The sequence below is a fragment of the Solanum tuberosum genome, unplaced genomic scaffold (assembly GCF_000226075.1).
Source record: "Solanum tuberosum cultivar DM 1-3 516 R44 unplaced genomic scaffold, SolTub_3.0 scf00098, whole genome shotgun sequence".
Lineage (NCBI taxonomy): Eukaryota > Viridiplantae > Streptophyta > Magnoliopsida > Solanales > Solanaceae > Solanum > Solanum tuberosum.
In genome coordinates, this window is record NW_006239026.1 from 52,431 (window position 1) to 78,085 (window position 25,655).

The 25,655-nt window shown below is 33.0% G+C and overlaps 1 protein-coding gene and 2 long non-coding RNA genes across 4 annotated transcripts in view; 1 reads left to right on the top strand and 2 right to left on the bottom strand.

Moving 5' to 3' along the window:
• Window positions 1-25,655, top strand: part of LOC102588239 (uncharacterized) — a 59,338-nt gene that overhangs the window by 25,822 nt on the left and 7,861 nt on the right. The window contains exon 1 of one of the 2 annotated variants that reach the window (XR_001473550.1): window positions 12,894-13,038. The exons of the other annotated variant lie outside the window; for it this stretch is intronic. This is a non-coding gene — a long non-coding RNA (uncharacterized lncRNA). Of the gene's footprint in view, window positions 1-12,893; window positions 13,039-25,655 lie in introns of those variants that run through there. 2 annotated transcript variants of the gene reach the window in all.
• LOC102589018 (probable 2-oxoglutarate-dependent dioxygenase AOP1.2) lies at window positions 5,326-8,055 on the bottom strand. The gene is made up of 3 exons (XM_006348351.2): window positions 7,629-8,055; window positions 6,088-6,412; window positions 5,326-5,700 (listed from the first exon to the last, which is right to left on the bottom strand). Exons 1-3 carry the CDS (start codon window positions 7,991-7,993, stop codon window positions 5,563-5,565), a joined length of 828 nt encoding a protein of 275 aa, XP_006348413.1. The 5' UTR covers window positions 7,994-8,055; the 3' UTR covers window positions 5,326-5,562.
• LOC102588027 (uncharacterized) lies at window positions 14,840-18,669 on the bottom strand. Its single transcript, XR_001473552.1, has 3 exons — window positions 18,542-18,669; window positions 16,403-17,731; window positions 14,840-16,328 (listed from the first exon to the last, which is right to left on the bottom strand). It is a non-coding gene; the product is annotated as an uncharacterized lncRNA (long non-coding RNA).

The following is a 25,655-nucleotide window of genomic DNA, read 5'->3' on the forward strand; positions in this document are numbered from 1 at the left end:
TTTTAATGTTTTCCCGTCGGCTAATTCGTAACAGCACTGTATAGGTTACTAAAATAGTCATAACTTTTTACTCAGAAATTGGATTGACGCGAAATTGACGGCGTTGGAAAGTAGATTCAAATACCTTTAATTGGATAACTTATGGCTCATGTAACTCTTGATATTCTAAGATATAGGGTCAGTCGAAGTTGACCCAAGTAGAATCTTACATAAAAACTTAATTGATAAGGAAACTTCAAAATCACTTATCAAGAACTCATCAAAAAACTTAAATTTTTAAATTTCAAGAATGAAATTACGCTGAATAAATCATGATTAGCTTGTCGGTGAACGAACCCAACACTATGGAAGCTTACATACCTCAAGGAACTAGGTTCTTGGTGAAATCTTGAATTTCATGAACGAACGCTTGAAACTTTGAACTTTTTCTCCTCTTGAATCTTCTCTCTAAATCCATAAACGTTTTTGGGGATTAATGAAACTAATTCTAATCAGCTTAGACTCCTAAAACCTGATAAGGAAACTTCAAAATCACTTATCAAGAACTCATCAAAAAACTTAAATTTTTAAATTTCAAGAATGAAATTACGCTGAATAAATCATGATTAGCTTGTCGGTGAACGAACCCAACACTATGGAAGCTTACATACCTCAAGGCACTAGGTTCTTGGTGGAATCTTGAATTTCATGAACGAACGCTTGAAACTTTGAACTTTTTCTCCTCTTGAATCTTCTCTCTAAATCCATAAACGTTTTTGGGGATTAATGAAACTAATTCTAATCAGCTTAGACTCCTAAAACCTTACTAAAAACGGTTAAATCCGATTGGGTAAGGAAAAGACCAAAATACCCCTCATTTTCGGGTAACTTTCCTTAATTGGACAACCTGACTTCAAAAGGGAATATCTCACTCATCCGACCTAGAAACTGAGCAAACTTGGTGGCGTTTGAAAGATAATTCAAAGATATTTCCTACGGTATCCTATAGCACACCTAACTCATCATGTGCTAGGAGTTATGGTCGTTTGAAAGTTGACCCAAAACTCATACTTTGCTTAACTTGCCAAATTGCAGATTTTGCTATTTCTAATTTAGTTCTTTTTGGAACTCAAGGTGCTATATCTAGTGACCTTAACACTGAGAAAATTTTAAATTCCTTAGTAAAATCCTACTCACAACGAAAGATGGTTAGAGTCTCAGTTTGAAAAAATTTCTGGGGTGTTACAGCAACAATATTACGAAAACATGATAATCTGAGTAAGAACACTATAACAGCTAAATCACAACAATTCTCCAAAGTTCAAGAAACCCTACACCTAAACAATATGCAGGGAATCAAGAATCTGACTGAATTCTAGGGACCTAGTGGATGAAAAGAACCCACTACTGAAATCCCACATACCTAGTGAAATCTTTCGATTTCGGAGATAGAACTAAAGAAAATCGACTGCGTTCTTAGAAGGGTTTGGGTCGCCTCTTTCCTTTTCTTTTCGTTCTAAGTTTGATGAATTTGGTGAATGAAATGCTTAGGGTAAGTTCTGACTAAGTTACTAGGCTCAAACTGACCAAAACTACGTAGTTTAAAGGTCCAACGCATAGGGGAAAAGACCAAAATGACCCCACTTAAAATCTGACAGGGCCTTTCTACGGAGCCACTGGCAGACCGTCGTTGGGACCATGGCCCGTCAAGTGGGTCATGGTTCTGGCCATGGTCTACTGCACTGTTCTGAGAAGCCCCTCTACAGTCCACTTCACAGACCGTGTAGAAGACCACGAACCGTGAAAGTCACAGTGGTTCTCCATTTGAGGATGGGGTCTACTGGTCTTTCGGGGATTTGAATTTTTCGACCTTAAGATCAACAACAAATATTAACAAATAAATAAACATAATCAAAATGAAGAGGGAAAGAGATTTGGGCCCAAATCTGATTTTCCTGTCCGTCTGGGCCAGTTTTTGGGTCTATTTTCCTTTTGGGCCCTTAGCCCATTTGGACCTGTCCTAGACTATCATAAAGAAATTGAATTTCTTTTGGGCTTTAGGCCCAATTTCACCTGTCCTAAAACTAGCAAATTAATACCAAAAATAAATGGGCTTTTTGCCCAATTACAATACAAAACAAAGCTGGAAATTTAAAGAGGGCTTTTGGCCCATTTTTTGTTGCAATATACAGCGTATACAACGGCTGTATATCGACTGTATCACACTATATATCAGTGTATTTGGCTCTTGGGACCTGCATTTTTGGTTTTTCAGCCTTGGACATATGTTCCCTTTGTTGGCTGACTCGGGAGGAGAGGAATTGGGCCTTCGACCTGACTCGAGATGCAAGGAGGGAAATAGTCCACAATGGACTCCAAGTAACAGAGGATTCATGCATTAAAAAAAAGGTGATTAGTTCCATTATGACCAACTTAGTTTGAACTGATCTATAAAAATGATCCTAAAATCTTATAGGTAAAGAAAAATGACTAGGCAGAGAGTTAAGTAACTAAGGGAATGGTCCCAAATCTTGGGAATAAATATAGACCAACAACCACAAAATAGCATTAACACTCGATATTTTAAAATTATTATATACTAATTTGAACAAGTAAGCAGAAAACTCCACCGAAATGGGATCCACGTATGACAATTCTCGTCTAAATACTTAAAGCATAAAAGCATGGATTTGATTATTTTTTATTAAAATAAATGGGATGATTAGATGCATATGGAACAACTTCCAGAAATGAAATGAAACAGTAAAGGCCAAAACTTGAACAAAACTAATATTGGTACTTGAACATCACACAAATAACCAAACCTTGTGATTAAACAATAAACCACCCTAGAGGTGGTGCGAATTAGGAACATGAGAAATATGAGAACTAAACAACTTATTAACAAACATCACTCATCACTCAGATTACCAGAAAGAAGGACTAAGCGACTTATTCGAACAACGAGGGCTTAAAATCAGTGATTACATCAAACATAAACCACTAATATAAATACATGCTTCATTTGGTAAAGAGGACTCGATGCTGAAAAATAGGATTGGGTATAGACAAGAAAACACCTATATGTAAAGAGACACTAAGTACGAAAATTATATCAAGATGAGCATGAAAAGATTATTGATAGCAAAAGGGACACAAAAAGGGAATTTAAACAACCCATGAACTAGATGAAGAGCCAAATAAGAGGGGCAATGGCTGAAAATAAACTCAAAACAAAGATCACAATGGAGAAAAATCAGAGAAGGCAATAAGCAGTAATTCAGGTTAACATTAAAATCGATTTAAAGCATTAAGCAGTCGTCAATGTAGTAAAGGAACGAGATCAGGGCAGCGATGCACTAAGAAGCTAAACTGTGATAAGATAAATATAGAGACAACAAGGAGAACTTAGTGAAAGCACACTCAAACAATAACATATCAATAGTAACCAAAAATTTAACAAAATTAGGAGTATATCAACAAGATGCTAACACATGAACCCAAACAACACCATCCTAAACAACTAAATCCCACAAAGGGACACCCACTTAGGCTTTACAATTCAAAGAATATTAGGAACTGAATAAACGAAGAATTCCATACACCTTATGATTCACATCCTAGCAAAAATCATACTGGTACGAATGTAAAATAAAATAAAATATTACATTATGTTGATTTCTGTCTCACAATGTCATAAGAGAAAACATCTATGAAAAGAAATCGATTTATAAACTAGAGAATTAAACCAAAGAGAAAGAAATTCACCTTTTTAAAGGCAGCGAAGTTGGGACAACGAGACTTGGATTGACTTCCCCCACCAAGGACGAACCTACGACGGAAACTCGAATTCCAAACAGAGCACCCAGAAATCTCAGTGATATAAACACTATCGTTTTAAATTCTACTTTGATTTTTTCCTGCCTATGCTTGGTGATATCAGTTTTTTTTCTTTCTTGTATTTTTGCTCACTGTCTCTTTTATGTGTCATTTTTTTTTTGAAGCCAAAACCAAGAAAAATCCACCCCTTCACAGTGAATAAAAGCAAATATATAGGAGGGAAAAGTAGGTTTCGGAAATGGGGGGGAAAGGGATCCAAAACGGACAGAAACGAGGGCCCCAAATTCGAAATTCAAACTCCAAATATTTTTCACCATTGGAGGCAAACACACTTTTCTGAGATCGTCAACCCCATTCCAAAAGAGGAAATGGGAAGCGAACGGCTCTGATCGATTGAGTGTACCTGCTGCTCGACGTGGCTTAATCTCCTGCTGGCGAGGACGACGTGGCAGCTGGAATCGCGGAAAAGGCCGTACAAGATCACACTAGACTAAGGAAGAAGACGTTGTAATTTACTTTCCGTCTATTGGAATAGACGTCGTTGGAGGTGTGAGAACGCCGTTTGCTCACTGTTTGGACTGCTACTGATTGTCGTTTTGAGCAGCTATTCACGCCGTTTTGCAGCTGCTGCTTTGTCGCTTGAGCTGCTGTTAGCGTTTTCTGTTTCTGGGTTTCTATTGCTAAAAAAAAAAAAAAAATGGGTCGGGCCTGTACTGTACCTGCTGTATGTATTGTTGTTGAGTTGTTTTGGAATATGTTTGGTGGGAATTTTGGGCTGAGGATGAGATAACGAATAGGCTGGGAGTTGTTGGGCTGGCATTTCGGTATTGTTATTGTTGTATTGCTATGTATTTGATGGGTATTGGGTCTTAGAGAATTGAAGTCCAGAATAGGGAATGACTATATTTGTAATTGAATTACAATTGTAACCAATTTTTAAGTCGAAACTCTAGCCAAATTGAATTAGATTGGCAAACTTGGTTGATGACAAAAATAAGACGAAATAATATAATTTAATTTATGAGCTTCTTAATCTTAACGAAATAAAATAGTTAATTTAATTATAAACTAAATAATTCAAAATTATAACCCTAATTTAAACTAAACTAATTTAATAAAGTATTTACTAAACTTAAAATCTTTTTGAGACGATTTTCAAATATTTAAGAAACACTAATTATACATATAATTATAAAATACTATAAAAAAAATCGACTAGACTTACTTAAAGTAACCTTGAGAAATATTTGAATTTTATAAAACTAATTATTCTACATCGTTTGAAAATTGAGAAGCTCGTGAATTAATTCCTATCGGGGAGGGTCAAAATTGGGTGTCAACAGTATCATCAAAACTATATAATAGAATACAACACGACACAATATAATACAATATATTATGAAATCATATGCATTACTAACCATCGAAACATAAATTCAAAATATATAAAAACCACTAATATATTTTTAATAAAAACAATACAGTACAATACATTACAATACAACGCAACACAACACAATACAATACGTTATGAAATCATATGCAATAACCACACAAATATAAATTTTCAACCACCCATGCATACGATACATTGTATTCATAAAGAAAATACACATAAATAAATACCCTACTAAATTTTTAAAGACCACAATAATTCTTGAGATTAATTCAATTTTTATTACCTGACATAGTTTATTTATGAAATTCAAGCAAGTTAAAAGGCTTGAAGAGTAAGGGTGGTCTTCATCCACTAATTATTTTGGGGCCTTCACAGCAAAATCTTGATTTGGGAAAGGAAAATAATTGAATAGATAGTCTATCTTTGTCTCCTGTTGTTACTACTCTGTGTTCAGCAGATGTCAAACTATCATTTGTCCATGCCTGTATAAATCCACAACATCGACACATAAAAAGTATTAGTGATTTCTTTTCACAGAGAAAGGGCAACACCTCAAGGGATGTTAGGAAAACAATCTAATCTAATACAAAATATTAGTGATTTTTTCTCGATCAAGCCCGCATCGTAATCTATAAATCACATACAAACAATCTTATCGTTACTTCAAAACTGCTCTGATCTTAGCTTCTAGTTGGGCTTGAATAATCAACCATACAAAAAAATCTCTATTTCTTTTATTCTCCTCTTCTATAGCATCAACCCACCCCCTCACACACAAAATAATAAAGAGTTAAGCGTCAAAAATACACATAAATAAATAATTTAGGTGTATTTTTTACCTTGATACTCAAAAATAAATAATAACTTACCCTGAAAGCATCTGCTGATAAAACAATATAGGAATTTGGTGTTGTATTATTGAGCTCTATCCACTCTCCATTTTTGTAGAGAACTTGCAATCCATTTTGATTTTGTTTAATTATAGTCAAGTAGCCACTATCTGTGTGGGGAGGTAATTCTGATCTATTCTCATCTTCACCTTTAATTACCTTGTAATTAGTAAATCTTGACACAAAAACATTGGAATTCAAGATTTCATCAATGTAATTTGTTTTCCCAAGACTCTCCAAAACCATTTTTTCCACCATGTCATTCAATTCCATAAGTTGCTTGAAGTAGGACTTTGCCACATTGCTGCCAAATTAAAACATACAAAACTTATATAATGGTAATGCAATATTGTGATATTACTCAAAATTATGTAAGAAATACACTTAGGGTGTGTTTGGTACGAAGGAAAATATTTTCTAGAAAATGTTTTTTAATTTCCCATGTTTGGTTGACTTTAATGATTTGGAAAATGTTTTCCAAATCAACTTATTTTCCTCAAATTTAAGGAAAATGATTATCCTAAAAGTTATTTTCCTAAAGAGTATTTTCTAGTCTTAAGTGAAAAATAAGTTAGAAATCCACTTGTTTTCCAAGAAAACATTTTCCTTCATACCAAACACACCCTTAATATATAATGTATATATACCTAGTATACATACTCGCGCGATGTGTGAAAAATATTTAAATGTTATTTTAATCATTTTAGATTGTGATATCTTGTTCGAGCATGTTAAATCATGTCCAACTATTGCATTGTTACTCAATGAAATGTACTCCCCTCCATCCCTTCACATACCCGTAACCAATTCTATATGAATAGCGATGTGTGAAAAATATTTAAATGTTATTTTTAATCATTTTAGATTGTGATATCTTGTTCGAGCATGTTAAATCATGTCCAACTATTGCATTGTTACTCAATGAAATGTACTCCCCTCCATCCCTTCACATACCCGTAACCAATTCTATATGAATAGCGACAATGAATCATGTGATTAGATTGTTAATATTGATTTTATTAGCTTATCACTTGGATATAATTATTAAATACTCTTCTAATTAATATAAATTAGATATATTTATTTTGTTTACTCGTGAGTTCTTAATTTTTATTTTATTAATGATCACATCTCTTTTATATAAAATGTATGGACAATAAGATACTTAATTTTCACCTTTAGTGATGGAATGAATATTATCTCTATAATTTAACTAAAGATTCCTGATTCTAGCCTTAGGAATAAAAACAATTCTAGTAGGAAACGTTTCTCCTTTTAATGTGTCTTACACTATCGTGACTCCATATTATTAAATCTGAAATCCCAAAAATAAATACCGAATACATAATGAAAAAAAAAAAATCTCCTACAAAATATATGAGCAAGAATAATTGGTGTACTAACATGACTAAACTAAATGATATCACCTACATAAATCTTATTCTTTCAAATATCATTAATGAAAAATAACTTTCATAATACCGAACACATTATATATAATTAAAAGAAGTAATACATACCTAAAGTTAGGGTTTCCATCAGACCAAAAGGTATTGGCAAATGTTTCAACACTATTTGGGAGGACCAAATCAGCAGAGCTCACACTACCATAGAGTGGTATACTTGGAATTTGCCCATCATATAAATGGGGTTTTTCTCTATATTCTATCAATTTGGACACTGGAAAATCAAATACTTCTTTTAAAGTATCAAACATGCCCTCTCTAATTTCATTTGGAACTTTGTCATATATTGCTTCAAAACAACCAAATTCTTTTAAGGCTTCAAAAACTTGAACTTTTGTTGATTCCCATTGTGGAGTGTTTGGTTTTAGCTCAAGATTGCAAAAATCTATGGTGGGAATCTTAACTTTGGTAGATGCCATTGATGAATAAATTAAATAGAGAGGAAATAGAAAGAAATAAAGAAGGAGAAATACTTTACAATATGAAAATTAAAGAGGGAATAGTGATTATATATAGACAAATCAATAGTTGTCTTTTTTGGAAAATTATATAAATAAACATGTTTTAATTAATTAATTACCATTACCATAAAGAAAGAAACAAAAATGTTGAGGAAGAAAGAAAATGATTGTACACATCTATAGCACCTCACAACAATATTAACCACTGAAATTTTAAACACGTTTACATTTATGTTGGACAGCTATATTTTTAAAAATAAAGTTCCGTTATTTTTTTCTATTTTTCAGAGCACCCAAAAAGATTAACACTCCCTCCGTCCCTAATTCTTTGTCCACTTTTCCTTTAATAGTTGTCCCTAATTACTTGTCCATTTTGACAAATCAAGAAAGGACAATTTTTTTTACCTATTATACCCTCAATTAAATGATTAATTACTTTGAAATAAATAGAACTTTTCATCCACTTCATAATTAATATGGATAAAATGGTAAACTTACCACGTCATTAATTATTTTATTAATAGGTGTGTCAATTCAAAAGTTGACAATATTATGAACAGAGGGAGTAGTACATTAATTTTAAAGTAGGATATCATCAATTCGTAACATCATTTTTGCCGCAATGATTTTAGCCATAATTGTTCAAATACCCTTTTATTTTATAAATATGGTATTTCTTAAATTTGTAATTTAGAGCAAATATATTTTTCATTTCTTAAAAAATAGTCTACAATTTGGATTTAAGAAAAAATTGTTAATTGACATTCTTTATTTTCTAGAAATGAATATTACAACTATGTGTTACTAAGAAATTAAAATATTTTCAGTTCTATAAAATTAATATTAGATCACATTGAAGATCTATACTCCCATTCAGATTGAGTAAATAAAAAAACTACTTTAGTAATCCAGAAACATATTTAGAAAAGAATATTGTGACCAAGACATAATTTGTATCTAAACATAGAAGCATGAAGAAAATTGGCATGCTGTACTAAGGGAAGGAATTGACATCTATTAGCCCTCTTTTGAAAAGTTGGCACAAAATGGCCATTTTTACTTTTTAAGCTAATAAAAGTAGCAAATAATTACTCCAAAAATTATTTTGTAAATTCAATTTTTTTTGGAAAATTACATAAATAAACATATTTTAATTAATTAATTACCATTACCATAAAGAAAGAAACAAAAATGTTGAGGAAGAAAGAAAATGATTGTGCACATCTATAGCACCTCACAACAATATTAACCACTGAAATTTTAAACACGTTTTCATTTATGTTGGACAGCTATATTTTTTAAAATAAAGTTTCGTTATTTTTTTCTATTTTTCAGAGCACCCAAAACGATTGATAGTATATTAATAGTAGGATATCGACACTAATAAATATGTGAAGAGTTTTTTTATTTAATATTAATATTTTTTTCATTGAAAACTTATGTTATATAAATAGGTAAAAAAAAAGTTATGTATATATATGATTATTATTTTTATTATTTCATTTTATTTGAAAATGTTATTAGTAGATTTCTATTGAGTCGGGTCAGAACAAATATGTGTAGGCTAACTCAGCTCTATTGTTAGTTTTTCATTGAAAAATTATGTTATATAACTAGGTTAAAATAAAGTTATGTATATATATGCAGTGGCGGAGCCACCTTATCATTAGGGGTTCATCCGAATTTCCTTTGGTAGAAAATTATATTATTTTTACATGGTTAAAATAATTTTTTATGTATATATAGTAGATGTCGAACCCCCTTTGACTATTTCGTGTGTCTATTTCTTCAGATTTTGAACCTCCTTATTGAAAATTCTGGCTCCGCCACTGTATATATGTATTATTATTCCTATCATTTCATTTTCTGTGAAAATGTTAGTAGTAGATTTTATTGAGTCAGGTCAGAACGGACACATATAGGCTAATTAGGCTCTATTGACAAGTGTATGTCAACGTGTATGACTTAAATTCAAATTAATTAGAACCTAATTAAACGAGTGTGTTTTGGACATCGGATGGTTAGAAATTGCCTAAGATCCGACATCGGATGGTTAAAAAATACCAAAGAAATAAAGCCTTAGAAAATTAATATACCATCAAGTACATTATACCAATAATGATCCGACAATTAATTAATGACCGTTATATATATATATTTATTTATTTATTTTTAGAGAAAGTTAGTATATGTTTAGGTATGAAACACAGACTCACAATAGTTTAAGTATGAAACTCAAAAAAATGGATAGTTTAGGTGTGTTTTTGACACTTATCTCTTTAAAATTCTTTATTTGCACAAAAACCACAAACAAGGCATGAATTCCCATCGAAATTACTCACTATTACAACAATTCAAACATAAGATACACACTACTAAAGAAACACGAATTTCGACAAACATTCTTTTAGAAATCCCATATATACTTACGGTATTCTACCAACAACGTTCATAAAAAAATCACCTTTTTTTAATTCTAGCATATATAGCACAAACAACTCTAAAGCTAAAGATACACACTATTATAAAAACACGAATTCCAAATGAAATCCAGTGGAAATGATGAAGACATTTTCGATGAATATTCTGTCAAAAATCCCATATATACTAGCGGTACTCTGACAAAAAGGTTCATCAAAAATTCACGTTTAGTATATCAAAGACCACAATAAACCTTAAAAGCATCATTTGGAGCTGCATAGCCAACTTGGGAAGTAACATACACAGATAATCTAATTGTAACAATCGAAACTGTCGTTATTTAGGAAAGGAAAAACGTCGGAAAAAAAAATGGGGCCACTATCCCGCCAGAGCGGGCCAGATACCGCTAGGGCGGCGGCGCCCCAGCGGGATAAGGCGCGCCAGAGCGGGAATGACAGAACATAACTTAAATAACGCAAAACCTTATTTTCTCTTTTTTTTCTAAAAACACCAAAAAGAGGCGAGAATCACCCCAGAAAACCTCAAAAGGAGATTTCTAGCGTAAGGATGTTGATAGCTTACGAATTTCCGGTCAAAATCTAGTGTCTCATCGTTCGGAAGCCTAGATTGGAGTTATAATCTCTTTATAATTGCTTGGCACCCAGGTAGGCTAGGTTTATTAATTGAGTAGTTGTAAATTCGTGATTCACTGCGTAGTATATTGGTAATTGACGGTAGAATTCATGCGTAGGCTTTGTGCACCGATAAAGAGATGATTATACATATATTCCTAGGTGTTACATCAGACGTATACCGTAGGAGGAAGCCCTATCCCGTGAACTAAGGTAGGTGATGGTTTGATTTCATATTTGTGTGACGTATGTGAGTATTTGCTTCATCGTAATGCATGTATGTATGTGAATGTAGCACTTTCAATCAAACCTAATGAAAAGATTGAATATGTACAATTGAATGCCACGAACCTAATATTTGATTGTATGTCTATAAGTATGCTTGTTGTGGATGTGATTTTGATTGTGATTGTGCTGACTGGATCGGGTGTTACTTACGACACACTTACATACATTGAATTGGGTGTCACGTACCGACACGCTTACATGCATTGGATCGGGTGTCACGTATCGACACACTAACATACATTGGATCGGGTGTCACGTATCAACACACTAACATAAATTGGATCGGATGTCATGTACCGACACACTAACATACATTGGATTGGGTGTCATGTACTGACACATATATATGCATTGGATTGGGTTTCACGTTCCGGCACACTAACAGTTTGGGTATGGGTTCCATGAGAGGACCACTTGGAATTGATAATTATGTATCTATTTATTAATGACAATGTGGAATTGTATGTTACTCTTGAGTTGATAAGTGTTTTAGAGCTTTCTATATATATACGTGGGTTTGCGGTGTCGTAAGGTAATTAGGTATATCTTGTTAATGAATGAACTGTGAATGGTCAAGCCTAAATCAGGATGGGGCATGGTAAGTGGAGACCAAAGGTCCAGGTGTTACTATGTCTTGTCTTAGAGAGGTGGTCATATGTGTAGTCATTGAGAATTGGGGTGGTGATATGTCATGATGTTAATAGTTGGGTATTTCTCCGGAAGGGGAGTAGTATTGAGATGGTTAACCAAGACTTAATAGACCGTACCATGGGGTCAAGGGTTGAGTGGAGATGTGAAAGGAGTAAGGAGTATGTCGTGAGGGGTTGGCTGGGTTGGTAGTGGTTACATCCGGAAACTTCTCTAGTAACTAGAAAGGTTAAGCTATTATCAAGACTGGAATGATTAAGGGGTTGAAAGTCAAGTGTATTAGTGTATTTTTAAGTATCTGAAATTAGTAAGGGCGGGAGATTATAAAGTTGGAGGAATGAACAGCCTTATTGCATGATTTCCTGCTAGTCGATTTCTTATATTATGCGGTGGGTATCGGGTCCGATACATTGTGTAAAGTGATATATCCGAGAATAGGAGCGAGTAGAGATTTTTGTAATTTTTTCAAATGATAGAGATTCTTGCAAAATATGCTAAAAAATTGTGTATTTAGGAATTTTTTCCATAATAAATATGTCCATTGAATAGTAATACTCTTTTTGAAAGTGATGGGAAGCCCCTCATTTTCCCTCTCTCTTATAAATAAGTGAAGAATTGTTTGTTGATTATATCCTAAATATTCCTCAAATGGCTTCTACAAAAGTTAAGATTCCCACCATAGATTTTTTCAATTCTGAGCTTAAACCAAACACTCCACAATGGGAATCAACAAAAGTTCAAGTTTTTGAAGCCTTACAAGAATTTGGTTGTTTTGAAGCAATATATGACAAAGTTCCAAATGAAATTAGAGAGGGCATGTTTGATACTTTAAAAGAGGTATTTGATTTTCCATTATGCAAATTGATAGAATAGAGAGAAACACTTTCATATCTATGATGGGCAACTTACAAGTATACCACTCTATGGTAGTGTGAGCTCTGTTGATTTGGTCCTCCCAAATAGTGTTGAAACATTTTCCAATACCTTTTTGCCTCATGGAAACCCTAATTTTAGGTATGCATGCATTACTTCTTTTAACAATCTAATCACATGATTCGTTGTCGCTATTCATATAGAATTGGTTATGATTATGGGAAGGGATGGAGGGGAGTACATTTCATTGAGGAACAAGATATCACAATCTAAAATGTTTAAAAATAACATTTTAATATTTCATTGAGGAACAATAACGTTTTTGATAAAAGACCATTGTTTCCTTCCCTAGAGCTAGCGTTATCACCTACATACTACTTGAAAAATCATATTAGTTCATTCTCTTCAAGTTGCATTAGGAGCCACTGTCTACCTCCGAGATTTTTTTTGACAAATTCTGCTCTTTAAATGCGTTCATTCTTCCATCCTCCAAGTATAATGACACACATTTGTTTGCCGAGAACTGCAGCTTGTAATGACAATTTTCGTATTGAACAGTTTAAAGCATGCAATTAAATGGCTTTTTGCTATACTTCCTGAACGCGTGATTAGATAGTCATGTTCTGACATCGGATGGTAGTATACACATCTTTTTTTATTCTGAACTTCCCCTTTCACAATTGCAGTGTGTTATATACCATCTACGAAAGCTTACACACACCTTGTAATATCTGATAAATTATATCATTCATCAATCACATGCTGCTCAATCCCTAATGAGTTACATCAGCTAGATGAATCATCTACATTCATTCCATTCTATTTGGGCAACATTCATTTTAACACTAAATAATTGTCTTTTAAGCCAAATTAGAGGTTCTTAGAATCTCCTACACTGACCAATAGATCTTCTTCTCTATGTGTTGCTTGCACCTTCTGTTGAATGTGATTTCAAAGTTAGTCCAATCTAGTATTGCAACACATTTATTCATAACATTTGTAATCCGACCACATTCATTTTGTAGATATGTATATAATCCTGGTCCCGCTACTAACAGTTAAGATTACTCTTACTAACTCTGACATGAAAAGTCATTAATTCTCTGCACGCCCCAAATCAATTATGAAAACCCACACACTTAACAAACCTAAGTTTAGTGGTTCTAATATTTAGTAGTATGAATTTGGTTTGAGTCTTCCAACTTCCAACAAGCCACTAAGTCTTCGATTTGGAATAAGGACGCTAAATCTGCCCAAACCACAACACTAACAGCTCTAGTCTACAAAGGAGTTTAGATATAAATGGGTTATAATAAAATTTGCCAGACAGTGGCCTGCCTAAACAGAGTCCATTTCCCACCAAACATAGTAGAGGACGTCCTCCTGGCTGCTTCTATGATGAGTTGCAGAAAGAACAGCGGGGCTTCCCATGGCAAAGAGATGAACCTCAACTGCTATAAAGTGCATTTCTCACCCACGTATCAACAATGGTGTGTTTTCTATAACGCGCATGATCTACAATGCTTAGAAGTTTGCAAGCACCTAAAATATACCTGTGTTTCATAAGAGAAAAAGGAAGGTTGAACAGGCTTCAATTACCATGATAAAGCTAGTGATTAGGTAAATGGTTTCCTAAACTGCCCAACTTCAGGTATAACCCTGGCAAAAATACAATAAGACCTCCTATATTAGAATATTTTTCTAGATTTTTAAGGAGACAACGTATTGACAAACCTCATCTGCCAATAAAGATTTAATAATTTGTGAAGTCAACAGAGATTTTTCTGATAGGAAAAAGGAACTCATCGAGTTATTGCAGCAAAGGAGAAAATTCTCAAATACAAATGCCTAAATATACTAAAAATGATATGCTATTCAATCACACTGAAGATTAGTCAAGAGTATGTCGTGGGAAGGGTAGTAAAGCATATTACCTAGTAACTTGAAATTGGTAACATGTTATATTCATCAGCACGCACCCTAAAACATATTACCTAGTAACTTTCTCAAAGGTCAGCTCTTCTTCTGTCCTAAATTTCCTTCCCACACAAAAGAAGATATTATAACACCTTTATCTTCCTCAAATCCAACATCAAATACATAAGGCTAGCTGCTTTCATTTCTAGTAGAACGTGAAGCAAGCTTAGTCTAATTTACTCTAACCACACAAGATTCACATGTAAGATCTGTTTCACGATATATATATAACTACAAGAAAGATCAAAGGGTTAAATAGAATATCACAACACTAAGCAGGGTGACAAGAACTCCTGACCTTAAGGGCAGGGCAATCATTTAGTTTTTGCTCAAGATTATTGATCCAAAGTGTTACATCAAAAGAAGAATGAAAGAGAATGAGTTTTAAGATTTTTTGTAGAAATAGGCTCACTTACACATTTATCATCAAGTACTCAATGAGTAGGAATGGCTTTTTGCTTTCCCTGCAAGAAAAGTAAACATAAATTTGTCACTAGTAAAGTAGCTTGGACCGAGAAAAAAGATTGAATGAAAACTATAATTGCCCTAATTACTCTTTTGATGCATGTATTAATGACAAACTTTGTATCCCTCTGTGCTGCATAATATAGCACAATTTTTGTTGATAAGTAATCATAGATTTTATAAATGGTTGCACTAAACTAGTGCGAGAAAATATAACTACAGATCCCCCATTGTATTTTAAAATTGCATGCATCAACATCTTGTACAATAACCAGGTTGCACCAAAAAGCTAGCAAAATTTATAATGTATCATTTTAGCCCCTGTTAAATATGGCAAAACCTATACTATGTAAGATTCTCAAATCCCCTTAATATGGAAATTGAAAGATTTTGTGAGAACGTAATTGTTGTCTTTATTTTCCTTATTTGTATTTCTTGTAAACGTTATTTAGACCCCGCAGCTTGATGCAATAATCAAGCATTCCTGTATTCTCTTCTTCTATTCTTATTTTTCAGAGCTAAAGTTTTGGTCCCTTCTCTTCTTTCTCTAAATTTCTGTCTCTTAAAAAGAAGTGGTTTTGCTCTCTAAACACTGATGCATGGCTGACATAATTTAAGTCAACATCTTAAGCGTCATTACACGTTATCCCACTTCTTTTTTTTCTCTTAGGGTTGGGTAGGAGGGATAAGGGATAAGGATAACTAATCCCACGATTAATTTTAAGATGAGTTTATCCCATTATATGTTTGGTTGGGATAACTTACCCCGGGATTGTAGTGTTATTTTTATCCCGCATTGAGGGTGGAATAACAATCCTTGGATAACTAATCCCAGGAAAATTAACTTGTTCCCAACCAAACGAGCCCTTAGAGAGCAGAAATATGCTGAAAAATAAAACCATAAAACACAATCTCTCACCTACAAACAATGTAAACACAAGCAGCTTCAACTTGCTCTTTCCTACGTCCCCTTGTGAAATTCCTCTCAACTGCTATATATCTGAAAGTAATATATTCAGCCATAGAATGATATCATGCTAGTAGTATGCATAAAGAATCATACCCTATAGAAGGCCAAAGCTGGATGAGCTATTGAATCACCACCATCAATTCCTAATGCACTCATCACACTCTCTATACCCTTTTTTGCTGCAGGAAGAGGAGTAAATAAATGTTATCAGAAGACCCTCATACTTTAAAATTATATTAATATCAAAGAGCGATTTCGTATATTCTAAAACCAAATTGGTGCACGTTGGCACATAGCTTGTGCACCTTGAAAGACATGTCAGGATAAAGTGGTCAGCAATCAACAAGAACAAAAAATTTACTTCTGCTTTTTTTTAACTCAGTTACTATATTTATGCTAAGAAAATGGAGTTGCAACTTTGCTAAACTCCAAAAGCTGAGAATTGCCCAAAACTATATAAGGAGTCAATATTCCATTTTCTCAATATCTAACAACCTCTCGCGCGCCCATGTCTATTCACTAGAGAGTAACATGGAGCCCATCATTGGGTAGACCAAGAAGATGAATGATTTTGGCGAAATGGACTTTGGGCCTAACACAACCCTAAAAACTAGTTCATGAGTGAAGATTGTTCAAGACCATATAAGACAATAACTCATTCTCTCAACCAATGTGGGAAAATCTAACAATTTACATATTCTATCATGCTATCATCATTGGGGGCTCATTTTTTAACCATAAACACAAAAAGAAATGAAAATTGAGAAAACAACATTCATATATCCTTCACATAAATTTAAAATAGGAACATTTCCTGGAAGCAGCTGGAAGTTATGTTGTAGATGACCGATAATTATATAAAAGGTTTATGAGCACTTAATTGACTTTGACACAAAATAGAGTGGTTCTACTTGAATGCCTATATTGACAATGAACAGCACAAGCACCTTTTTTTCAGGAAACTAAATTCAAAAGCTCCCAGTAGACAAAGATACATCGGTACATTTAGGATGTTAGTGATTTGGACCAAATTTGAAGCAAAGCAAATGCAACTGTACGTACTCTAGAAAGTCATAACAACTTCTACTGAAAGTCGGTCAACAAATTTTTTTGTTTTCCCTAATAGAAACATACATCGAGTCGTCATTCAGCTGAAAAAAAGACTGATAGAACCTTTTCCTATATACAAAGGAAAAAGAAGGATAGATTTATATAAATAGGTACAAGGAGCATAACGTCTCTTATTACATTATGGAAGGGGTGCTATATATGCTACCGATGAGGTCTGAATCCTACATCAGTGATAAAAAAGTCAATGTGAGAAAACAACAATCGAAGATACCTTCACGTATATAGTGTTCTTTCTCGTGAAGTTGAATAGACACTTTGGACAGAACCCACAATCTTTCCTGCCAATTGGCTCTGCAAATGAGTTAAGTTAGTCTTGATAAAACACAAATTGAATACCATACTTAACAAGTTACAAGACACCACATATATAGCTTGTTGCACCTTAAAACTAAGCTTGTCCTGTTGAATGTTGCTCAGTTTGATTTTAGTTAGTATTATTTATCTCCATATATTTGAAAAAAATAAAATTATTGACAAAAGCACATTAATATTAAAAAATAAAATACATCAATATTAAAAGCAAAGTCATTCTTCACACTAAAACATGTACAAAAAAAAGCATGCAAGATGGCAAAATGGATGATCATCTTCTCATGGTATTGTCTAAATAGCTTCTATTCCCTCTTCCAATTTGATCTCCCCCACCCACAAATATATGTTTGGGATGACAGTCCATTTGCCTCTCAACTGAAGTATCACGAACTGTCTAAAACATATTTTTCCTTTTTTATTGATATGTAAACCTCGCCACAAAACATCCGACCACGTGGTGGTTTTTTCCAATTTGCTCTCTTGGTAACTCAAACCCCACCTCATGGTTGGAGGTGATTGGCCTTTTGCTAGGCTATTACTCCCTGATCACATCACACTAATATTATTAAAGAACTCTCCATCAAGTATAAAACTTATTTCCACCATGTGTATTTTCTTGCTTTGCACCTTAAAAACTCCTTTAATAAAAATGACATTAAGACTGATTAAACACACCGTCCAAACTGGAAAGGCATTCAAAACTAGATATGATTGAATTCGAAGAAAAACAAACTATCCAAAATATATCGATCTCATATGTATTAAGATGAATATGAATAACGAACTAACCTGTCCAGCAGCATCCTTGACAAAAGTAGGGTCGCTTAAAAAATTGTCTTTCATCAACAACTCGGGACAACATCTATAATGTAAAGCATCTTAGAGCAACACACACACAGATATATATATATATATATATACAAATGATGCCCTCTTATACGAATGAAGAAAATATATAAACTAAAATGGACCAGAGGAGTATTATAATATATATATAGAAGAAAGAACAAGATTGGGAGATGAAGCTCTCACATTTTGCCATCCGCATAATCGGGTTGACTGATGTGTTTTGCACAATAACCGCAATATACCATGCTCGAAATAACCTGAGAGAATATCCCATCTTGTAAAAAAAATGTTGAAAGTTGCATAGAATTCTAACTTTAATTAATCGTCTGCAGTATACATTTTTGCAAATAATTCCACGTATACAACAATAACAACGTACTCAACCTAGTCCCACAAGTGGGCCACATAGAAGACACTGTAAATTTATTCAATATTCTTCTAGATGTTGGGATTTGACAGTCCTAAGTTTGGCTCACTTGAATCAGAGTCAAAATTCCTGACAAACTTTGGTGTCATTAGTGAATATACTAAACATGGTTATTCTGTCAACAATCAATCGACTTAAAAGAACGAGATCAACGACAGCACTTCATCCACTACATAATCCATAATGATCCAATTAGAAGTGGTTAAAATGAGAATAGATGTAAACATATATAGCTACTAGAAGCACATGGGGTTTTCCTTTTCATATATATAATCCAAGTAGTAATTCATATATATAAACTACTTCTTTTTATTCCTTTCCATATATTTTCTGATCTATTGAGAAGCCACTTTATTTCTCTATACAGCTTGTTTGGATGGGTTTTACCTATTGTATTGTTACTTTCCAATGTTTTGATTGTCACTCAAAATTTTATTTTATCATATAATATTTTACCCTTTCCTACCCTTTGTAATATTGTAAGTTTATTTCTTTTCAAACCTGATTTGTAATGCTTTACTTATCACCTAATATTCGGACACTTCAAAAATGTTGTTGCACCTCGCAAACCATGCAGGAGAGGTAACCCGCACTAGGATATCCCAGTGTGACGAGCTTGACTCAAAAGGCAAAACCACTTACTTTCGCTGGCAAGGGGTTTCGAACTTGAGACCTCCAACATGGAAGTCCCAAACCCAAACCACTAGGCCACCCCGAAGGATCACTTTCTACTTTTTCTTTAATCAATTTAAAAATAGAATTAAATCATCAATTAGGAAGAGGTATAGACATGAGAAACTAAAAACAAAGTAAGTAGGGTCACACATATACACTACTTATTGGGATACACAACAACAGTACAACCAGGGGCGGATATAGCCTTATGGGCAGGGGTGCCACGGCACCCCAGTGGCATCGGTTAAAACTTTGTGTATATATGTGTATAACAGTATAAGTATAACAAAATGAATATATATTACATCTGCCACCCCATGAATAATATGTTCAATGGTGCAACTGGCAAAGGATGTAACTTTCAATGTAAGCGTCAAGGTTCAAATCTCTTTACAGCACTAATATTTTTTTTATTCTTTGCTTGTGTGAATGACTTTCAGGCTCCTCCTCTCTTTTTTTGTCTTTAGTTTAGTTTCTCGCCAATTTTTTTGTCTTTGCTTTAGTTTCTCGCCCCTCAATTAGTTCCTTTATTTTCCTTGCTTATTTATCTATCTCACATAGAATATTAATAAAAAAAATATTTAAATAGAATTTTAATTTTTTTTGAAAAAGTTTTTAAAATGATGGATATTATTATGTTAAAGCTTTTGAATTTAAAGGTTCTTTCAATCTTTAACATCACACTAAGTGGAGATAACTAGATTAAAGCTATAATTTTTATTTTTTCTTAACTATATGGTATTAGATGATGTATACAAATTTGAATTTCTAAGGTGAAAAATCTCTTGTTTTCTCAAAGTTATAGAGAATAAGATATCTTATTCCTAAAAAAAACATCAAAACACACACTATTTAGGTGTATATCTCTAATATTAGAATATTTAAAAGAAAAAAAAAATTACTAAATATGTATATTTGATCAATGTATTTATAAAAATAAAAAAAACAAAATAATCCGAATCATAACCTAAAATGAAGGAACTGACCCATTTACCATTGAAATGATATGGCACCCCTAGCCTCCGAATCCTAAATTCGCCTCTGAGTTACAACACGAATATAAAAGGCTAATTCTAACCCACAATCAACAATAACAACAACAAAACCAATGTAATTCCACAATTGAGAACAATTCAAAGCAGCATTGCAAAGAAACAATACAGGCAAAAGAACACAATACAAAGCCGATAGTAATAAACACCAAAGACAAAAAAAAAAGCTTAAAAATCACTTCTTCTTTTTAATCAGCGATCAAAAGTCATATTTTGAACAAATTGCTACACAAATACAACTGTTCAAACATATAAGAAATTGAAAGAAAGAAACAAAAAAGGAGAGAAAGAATACCGACCAGTTAGTTTGGCCGGCGCCGGCGACGGAAAAAGATCGAGATGTTAAACCCTAATTTTTCAAAAAATTTATGTATATATAATGAGATTCGAAACCTCGCCAATTAGAAATATAACACCTCTAAAACCACTTAACCCAACACTTGTTTTTGTTGTAATATTTGCAACCAACGTTCTAAACTAGGACTCCGTCTTGGGAAATAAATTATTTCGAGAATAATTATCATAGAATTAGTAATATTGTAATTTCGGAATAAGTTATTTCGCAATTTTTATCTCAATTAAATATAAGACAAACTCATCGTAAAATTAATCTCAAGATTAATTATTCTTTATCTCTTATATCAAACAAGCTCTCGAAGAATTTTCTAATAGAAAAGTTATGGAATTTTTCGAACTCGTACTTTTACATGGGGAACCCACTCTTACATTTAAAAGATATAAGGAAATTTAATTTTAATAAATTAATATAATTCATCAAAATTCTTTTCGTACGATAAACTTCACTTGATCAAATTTCAACAACTCATAGTGTATTTTAGATTTCTAAAAAAATCGAATTTATTAAGCTGCTTAGACATAATTTAACTTTTGTACTTATTTAAAAAGTTCAAGTCACCACACTTCTAGATGAATCGCAATAATAATTAACATCTATGCACTCTAATTTTGAATATACACAATAAATATTTAAATTTATATAATAAAATTAAACAGATAAACACACATGGTACCTGATATATGCAAAGCAACACATAACTTGAAATTGTTGAATTAAACAACAAACTCTTGTAAACATGAAATCCATATTTGTTAGATTCTACATAAAATAAAGGTTTTTTTATTAGTTTAAAAAGAAGAACGCACTTTATAATTTTTAATTATTATCTTCTTCTTCTTTTTCAAATGGATTACACATGGACAACACTTTGATTTTTTACAATTATCTGCCACGTATTTTTCTTTTTATTATTTTTTCAAGATCTGGTCAGACTGTCACACTGTATTTTTTTTATTTTTTTTTTAATACTCTCATTTCAAGATATGCCACTTTTTGTAAATTTTAAAAAATATTATCTTCTCGAGATCTGCCAATTTTTTAATAAAAATAAATATTCTAATTCATGATCTGTCACGTGATCATTAAAAATAGCACACCAGATTAGAAATTTATAATTATGCATTAATAATAAATTGGTTCTCATTTTAATTATTGTGTGTATTTTTTTATTTCGCATCACATAATAGGTGTGAATGAAAATTTATAATCAAGTTTCAATATAATTGAGATGTATGATAAAAAGAAAATTATAAGAATATCAATTTAGTGTTATTTCATTCATTCACTCTAACGGGATTATTTACATCCACTATTATCAACTGTCACAATTCATAATCAACAATCGTCAATCAATACAATCAACTACAAACACTATTAGCAATTATTTGTAAGTATCACCATCATTTACCAGACCAATAACCAACAATCACCACAATCAGTTATTACTATATATCGTCAACTACTTTATTGTTTGCCATTCTGTTTTATTAGGAAAATATTATTTGACCGGTTTAAGAGTTATTACTATATATCGTCAACTACTTTCATTGTTTACCACTTGTTTTATTAGGAAAATATTATTTGACCGGTTTAAGAGTCGCCACTTAATTTTTTAAGAAAAATCAAGAAAACTGTTGTTTTCAAAAGACTAAAAACAGAAAAATCTAAATGAAAACTTAAAAGGGGTCCGGGGTTCTTATTAGCATTTCAGGAAGGGTTTGAAAGCACCCGAAATGCCCGCTAATATGCGGTTATCCGATAATTAACTATTTGGCTAAAATAATTTAACTTAACTGAATTTGCAAAATTTGAACTATTTTATAGTTAGAACTATTTTTAAAGGGAAAAAAGGGAAATATTTAAATATTATTTAAGTAAGCTATCTTGCAAATTATTTTCTTTAAATTTTGTTAAGAGATGGCTAGTTTAGTTAATTTTCTATTAAAGCAAAAATGGACGTCTTTCGGGGATTTGAATATTTTCGACCTTAAGACTAACAACAAATATTAACGAGCACACAAACATAATAAAGTAAAAGAGGGAAAGAGACTCGAGCCCAAGTTTGGTTTTCTGTCCGCCTGGACCAATACTCGGGCCCATTTCATTTTGGGGCCAAAGGCCCAATTCTTGCCACCTGCCCAAAATTAAAAGGAATAATTTCCTTTGGGCCTTTGGCCCAAATTTTCGCCTGTCCTAAGAACTAATGCAATAATAATAAATAATGACAAGGGGGCTTAGGCCCAAAATAACAAAATACAATCTCTGAAATAAAGAGTGGGCCTTTGGCCCAAATTTTCAATTTCTCGATCTGTTGCTTCTTTTGACTTCGAGACCTGTTCGTCGACCTTCATAGCTAGCTGACCCGGAAAAGGGATTTGAGCCTTTATGGCTCTCTCGAAATGCAAAATAGGATGAGCTCATATTGAACTCGGACAAATTTCAAAAATAATAAAAAAAAAAATAAGAGTTAGCATTTATTCACAATGACAAAACAAAAATAATCACACGAATTTTGATTTAAATTTGACCTTAAACGAAGTTCAATCCATAGTAAATTGATAATCCACAAGAGACTAATAAGAACTGAACCATAACACTTAGAAATGCTGGGAGTCATTTAAACTTAGGTTTAACCAAATCAAACTCCAAAGCAACACAAAAATGGAATAAAATTAAAAATTAACAACAAAAAAAAGAAAGAAAAAGCACAGAGCAGTGAGCAATTAGATGAGACAATAGTTAGTAGATTAGGAAGTACGAACGATAAGGCACTAAAATTTCAAGAGAGAGAGCATGTCATTCATTACTATAATTTTATATCCAAATGCAACTACCATATGAAACCCACTAATTACTTTTTCACTAAGACAACCAACCTCTAATAATATCCAAAAATGAACCACAACAAACGTTAAAAATAAACATTCATTTCAAATTAAAATACCCATAACAAGGTCCAATAGTGAATTAGCTAAGGTGATATATATATATATATAAAAAAAAAAAAATTGCGCTCTATTACCAAAAGACTCACAAATCGATTTAAGGAAGCAAGTGTCACGAATTTTCTGATTTAACGAATTTTCAAAGCATTTACCCGAAGAACTGACCATAAATGGTCACACGTGCAATTCAATATAAAGGGCTGGATGGATTTATAAATCTGAAATCTGAAAACTCACATTGACTTAGGCTACTATAATTGAACACAAAACAAAATAAAATTTGGAGTCAAAGTTGCGAATCACGATTTTTCTAAAATGAAACACTATTGGCAGAAACATTTAGAAAAGAAGGATAGAACACTCATGCTAAACAAACACATACAATAATGAGGCAGTAGTATATCATGGTGAGAATGCAATTCAGACCGATCATACAACTTGGCTCATTTATGGCATACAAGATATATAGACAGAGCATAGAGGGAATTGGCATGGTCGAAGCAATCAGCTACAGATTCATTCAGGACATCAAATATAAAATACTAAGTGATCTCGAACTAAATGGAGGGCAAGTAGGCAAACAGAGAGATCAGTAAAGAAGATAGAATAGCACAGCCAACACAAACGGGCATTCTATCAACTCGAACTAACTAAATTATCTATTTCATAATACAAAATAACAGGGAATATGCAGCCGACGGAAGTCGAAATCACCTATAAAAAGGATTTCGAGCTTCACGACTGAACCACAACCTTAACAGTTCACTAGTCGAGATAATAAATAAATAAAGGATTAAAACAGAGAGAAATGGACTCAAAAACAAGAATGAGACATCAAACCTCTGAAGAAAATGGAAACGAGCAAAACATGGACTAATAAGCGAACTTTATCACTGATTAGCAGCAGAAAAAATGAACCAAAATATTTAAAATCTCAACACGTAAGCAGTCCCTACAGTTGAAAGTCAAATAACAACACATTAAGCGAAATGTACTCGAAACGAGGTAACCCTTACCTTTCGGGGTGCAGCGAACCAGAGACAGCACCGGCAGAGGAGATAACGACTTCTTCTAAAGGAGGATTCAAGAATTTGAAAACTCAACCCACGAAGTAGAATGTTCGAATCGACTTCGAACAGAGACCCCTTCCTGTAACGACTTGGAAAATGATAGAGTGAAACTAGAGCCTCACATGTGAGTTTGGAGTCGAGAACCTAATGAAATGATTATATTTGAATTTGACCCAAAAAGTTCTTAAAAATGTGCTTCGGAAGTTACCGGAAACTTGTTTAGCTGTATATAGAAAGATCCGTTTCGTTTTTCGAAAATCCGACTTCATATTCTTGTTTAGGGGGTCAAATTGAGTGGGAAATGGGTCTAACCCAAATTTTAGAGCAACCGTATCAAAATCCGAAATTTCCAAGTGAAGCCTTTTTCGAGGGTCTACTTTGGAGGGTCATATCTTCTAACACACAAATTATTTGGGTGGCCAATAATATATCCATGGAAAGCCCTTTGAGTTAGCTACCTAACCCACTTCGTTTCACCTCATTCGGAGTTCGGACGAAGAAGTTATGCCCATTTTCGTAAAATATGT

Excerpts from the sequence above, each read along its gene's own strand:
- LOC102589018 (XM_006348351.2), bottom strand. The coding sequence starts at position 7,993 with ATGGCATCTACCAAAGTTAAGATTCCCACCATAGATTTTTGCAATCTT. Across the intron at positions 6,413-7,628 it reads GATGGAAACCCTAACTTTAG|CAATGTGGCAAAGTCCTACT; the intron begins GTATGTATTACT and ends TTAATTTGGCAG. Across the intron at positions 5,701-6,087 it reads TATCAGCAGATGCTTTCAGG|GCATGGACAAATGATAGTTT; the intron begins GTAAGTTATTAT and ends GGATTTATACAG.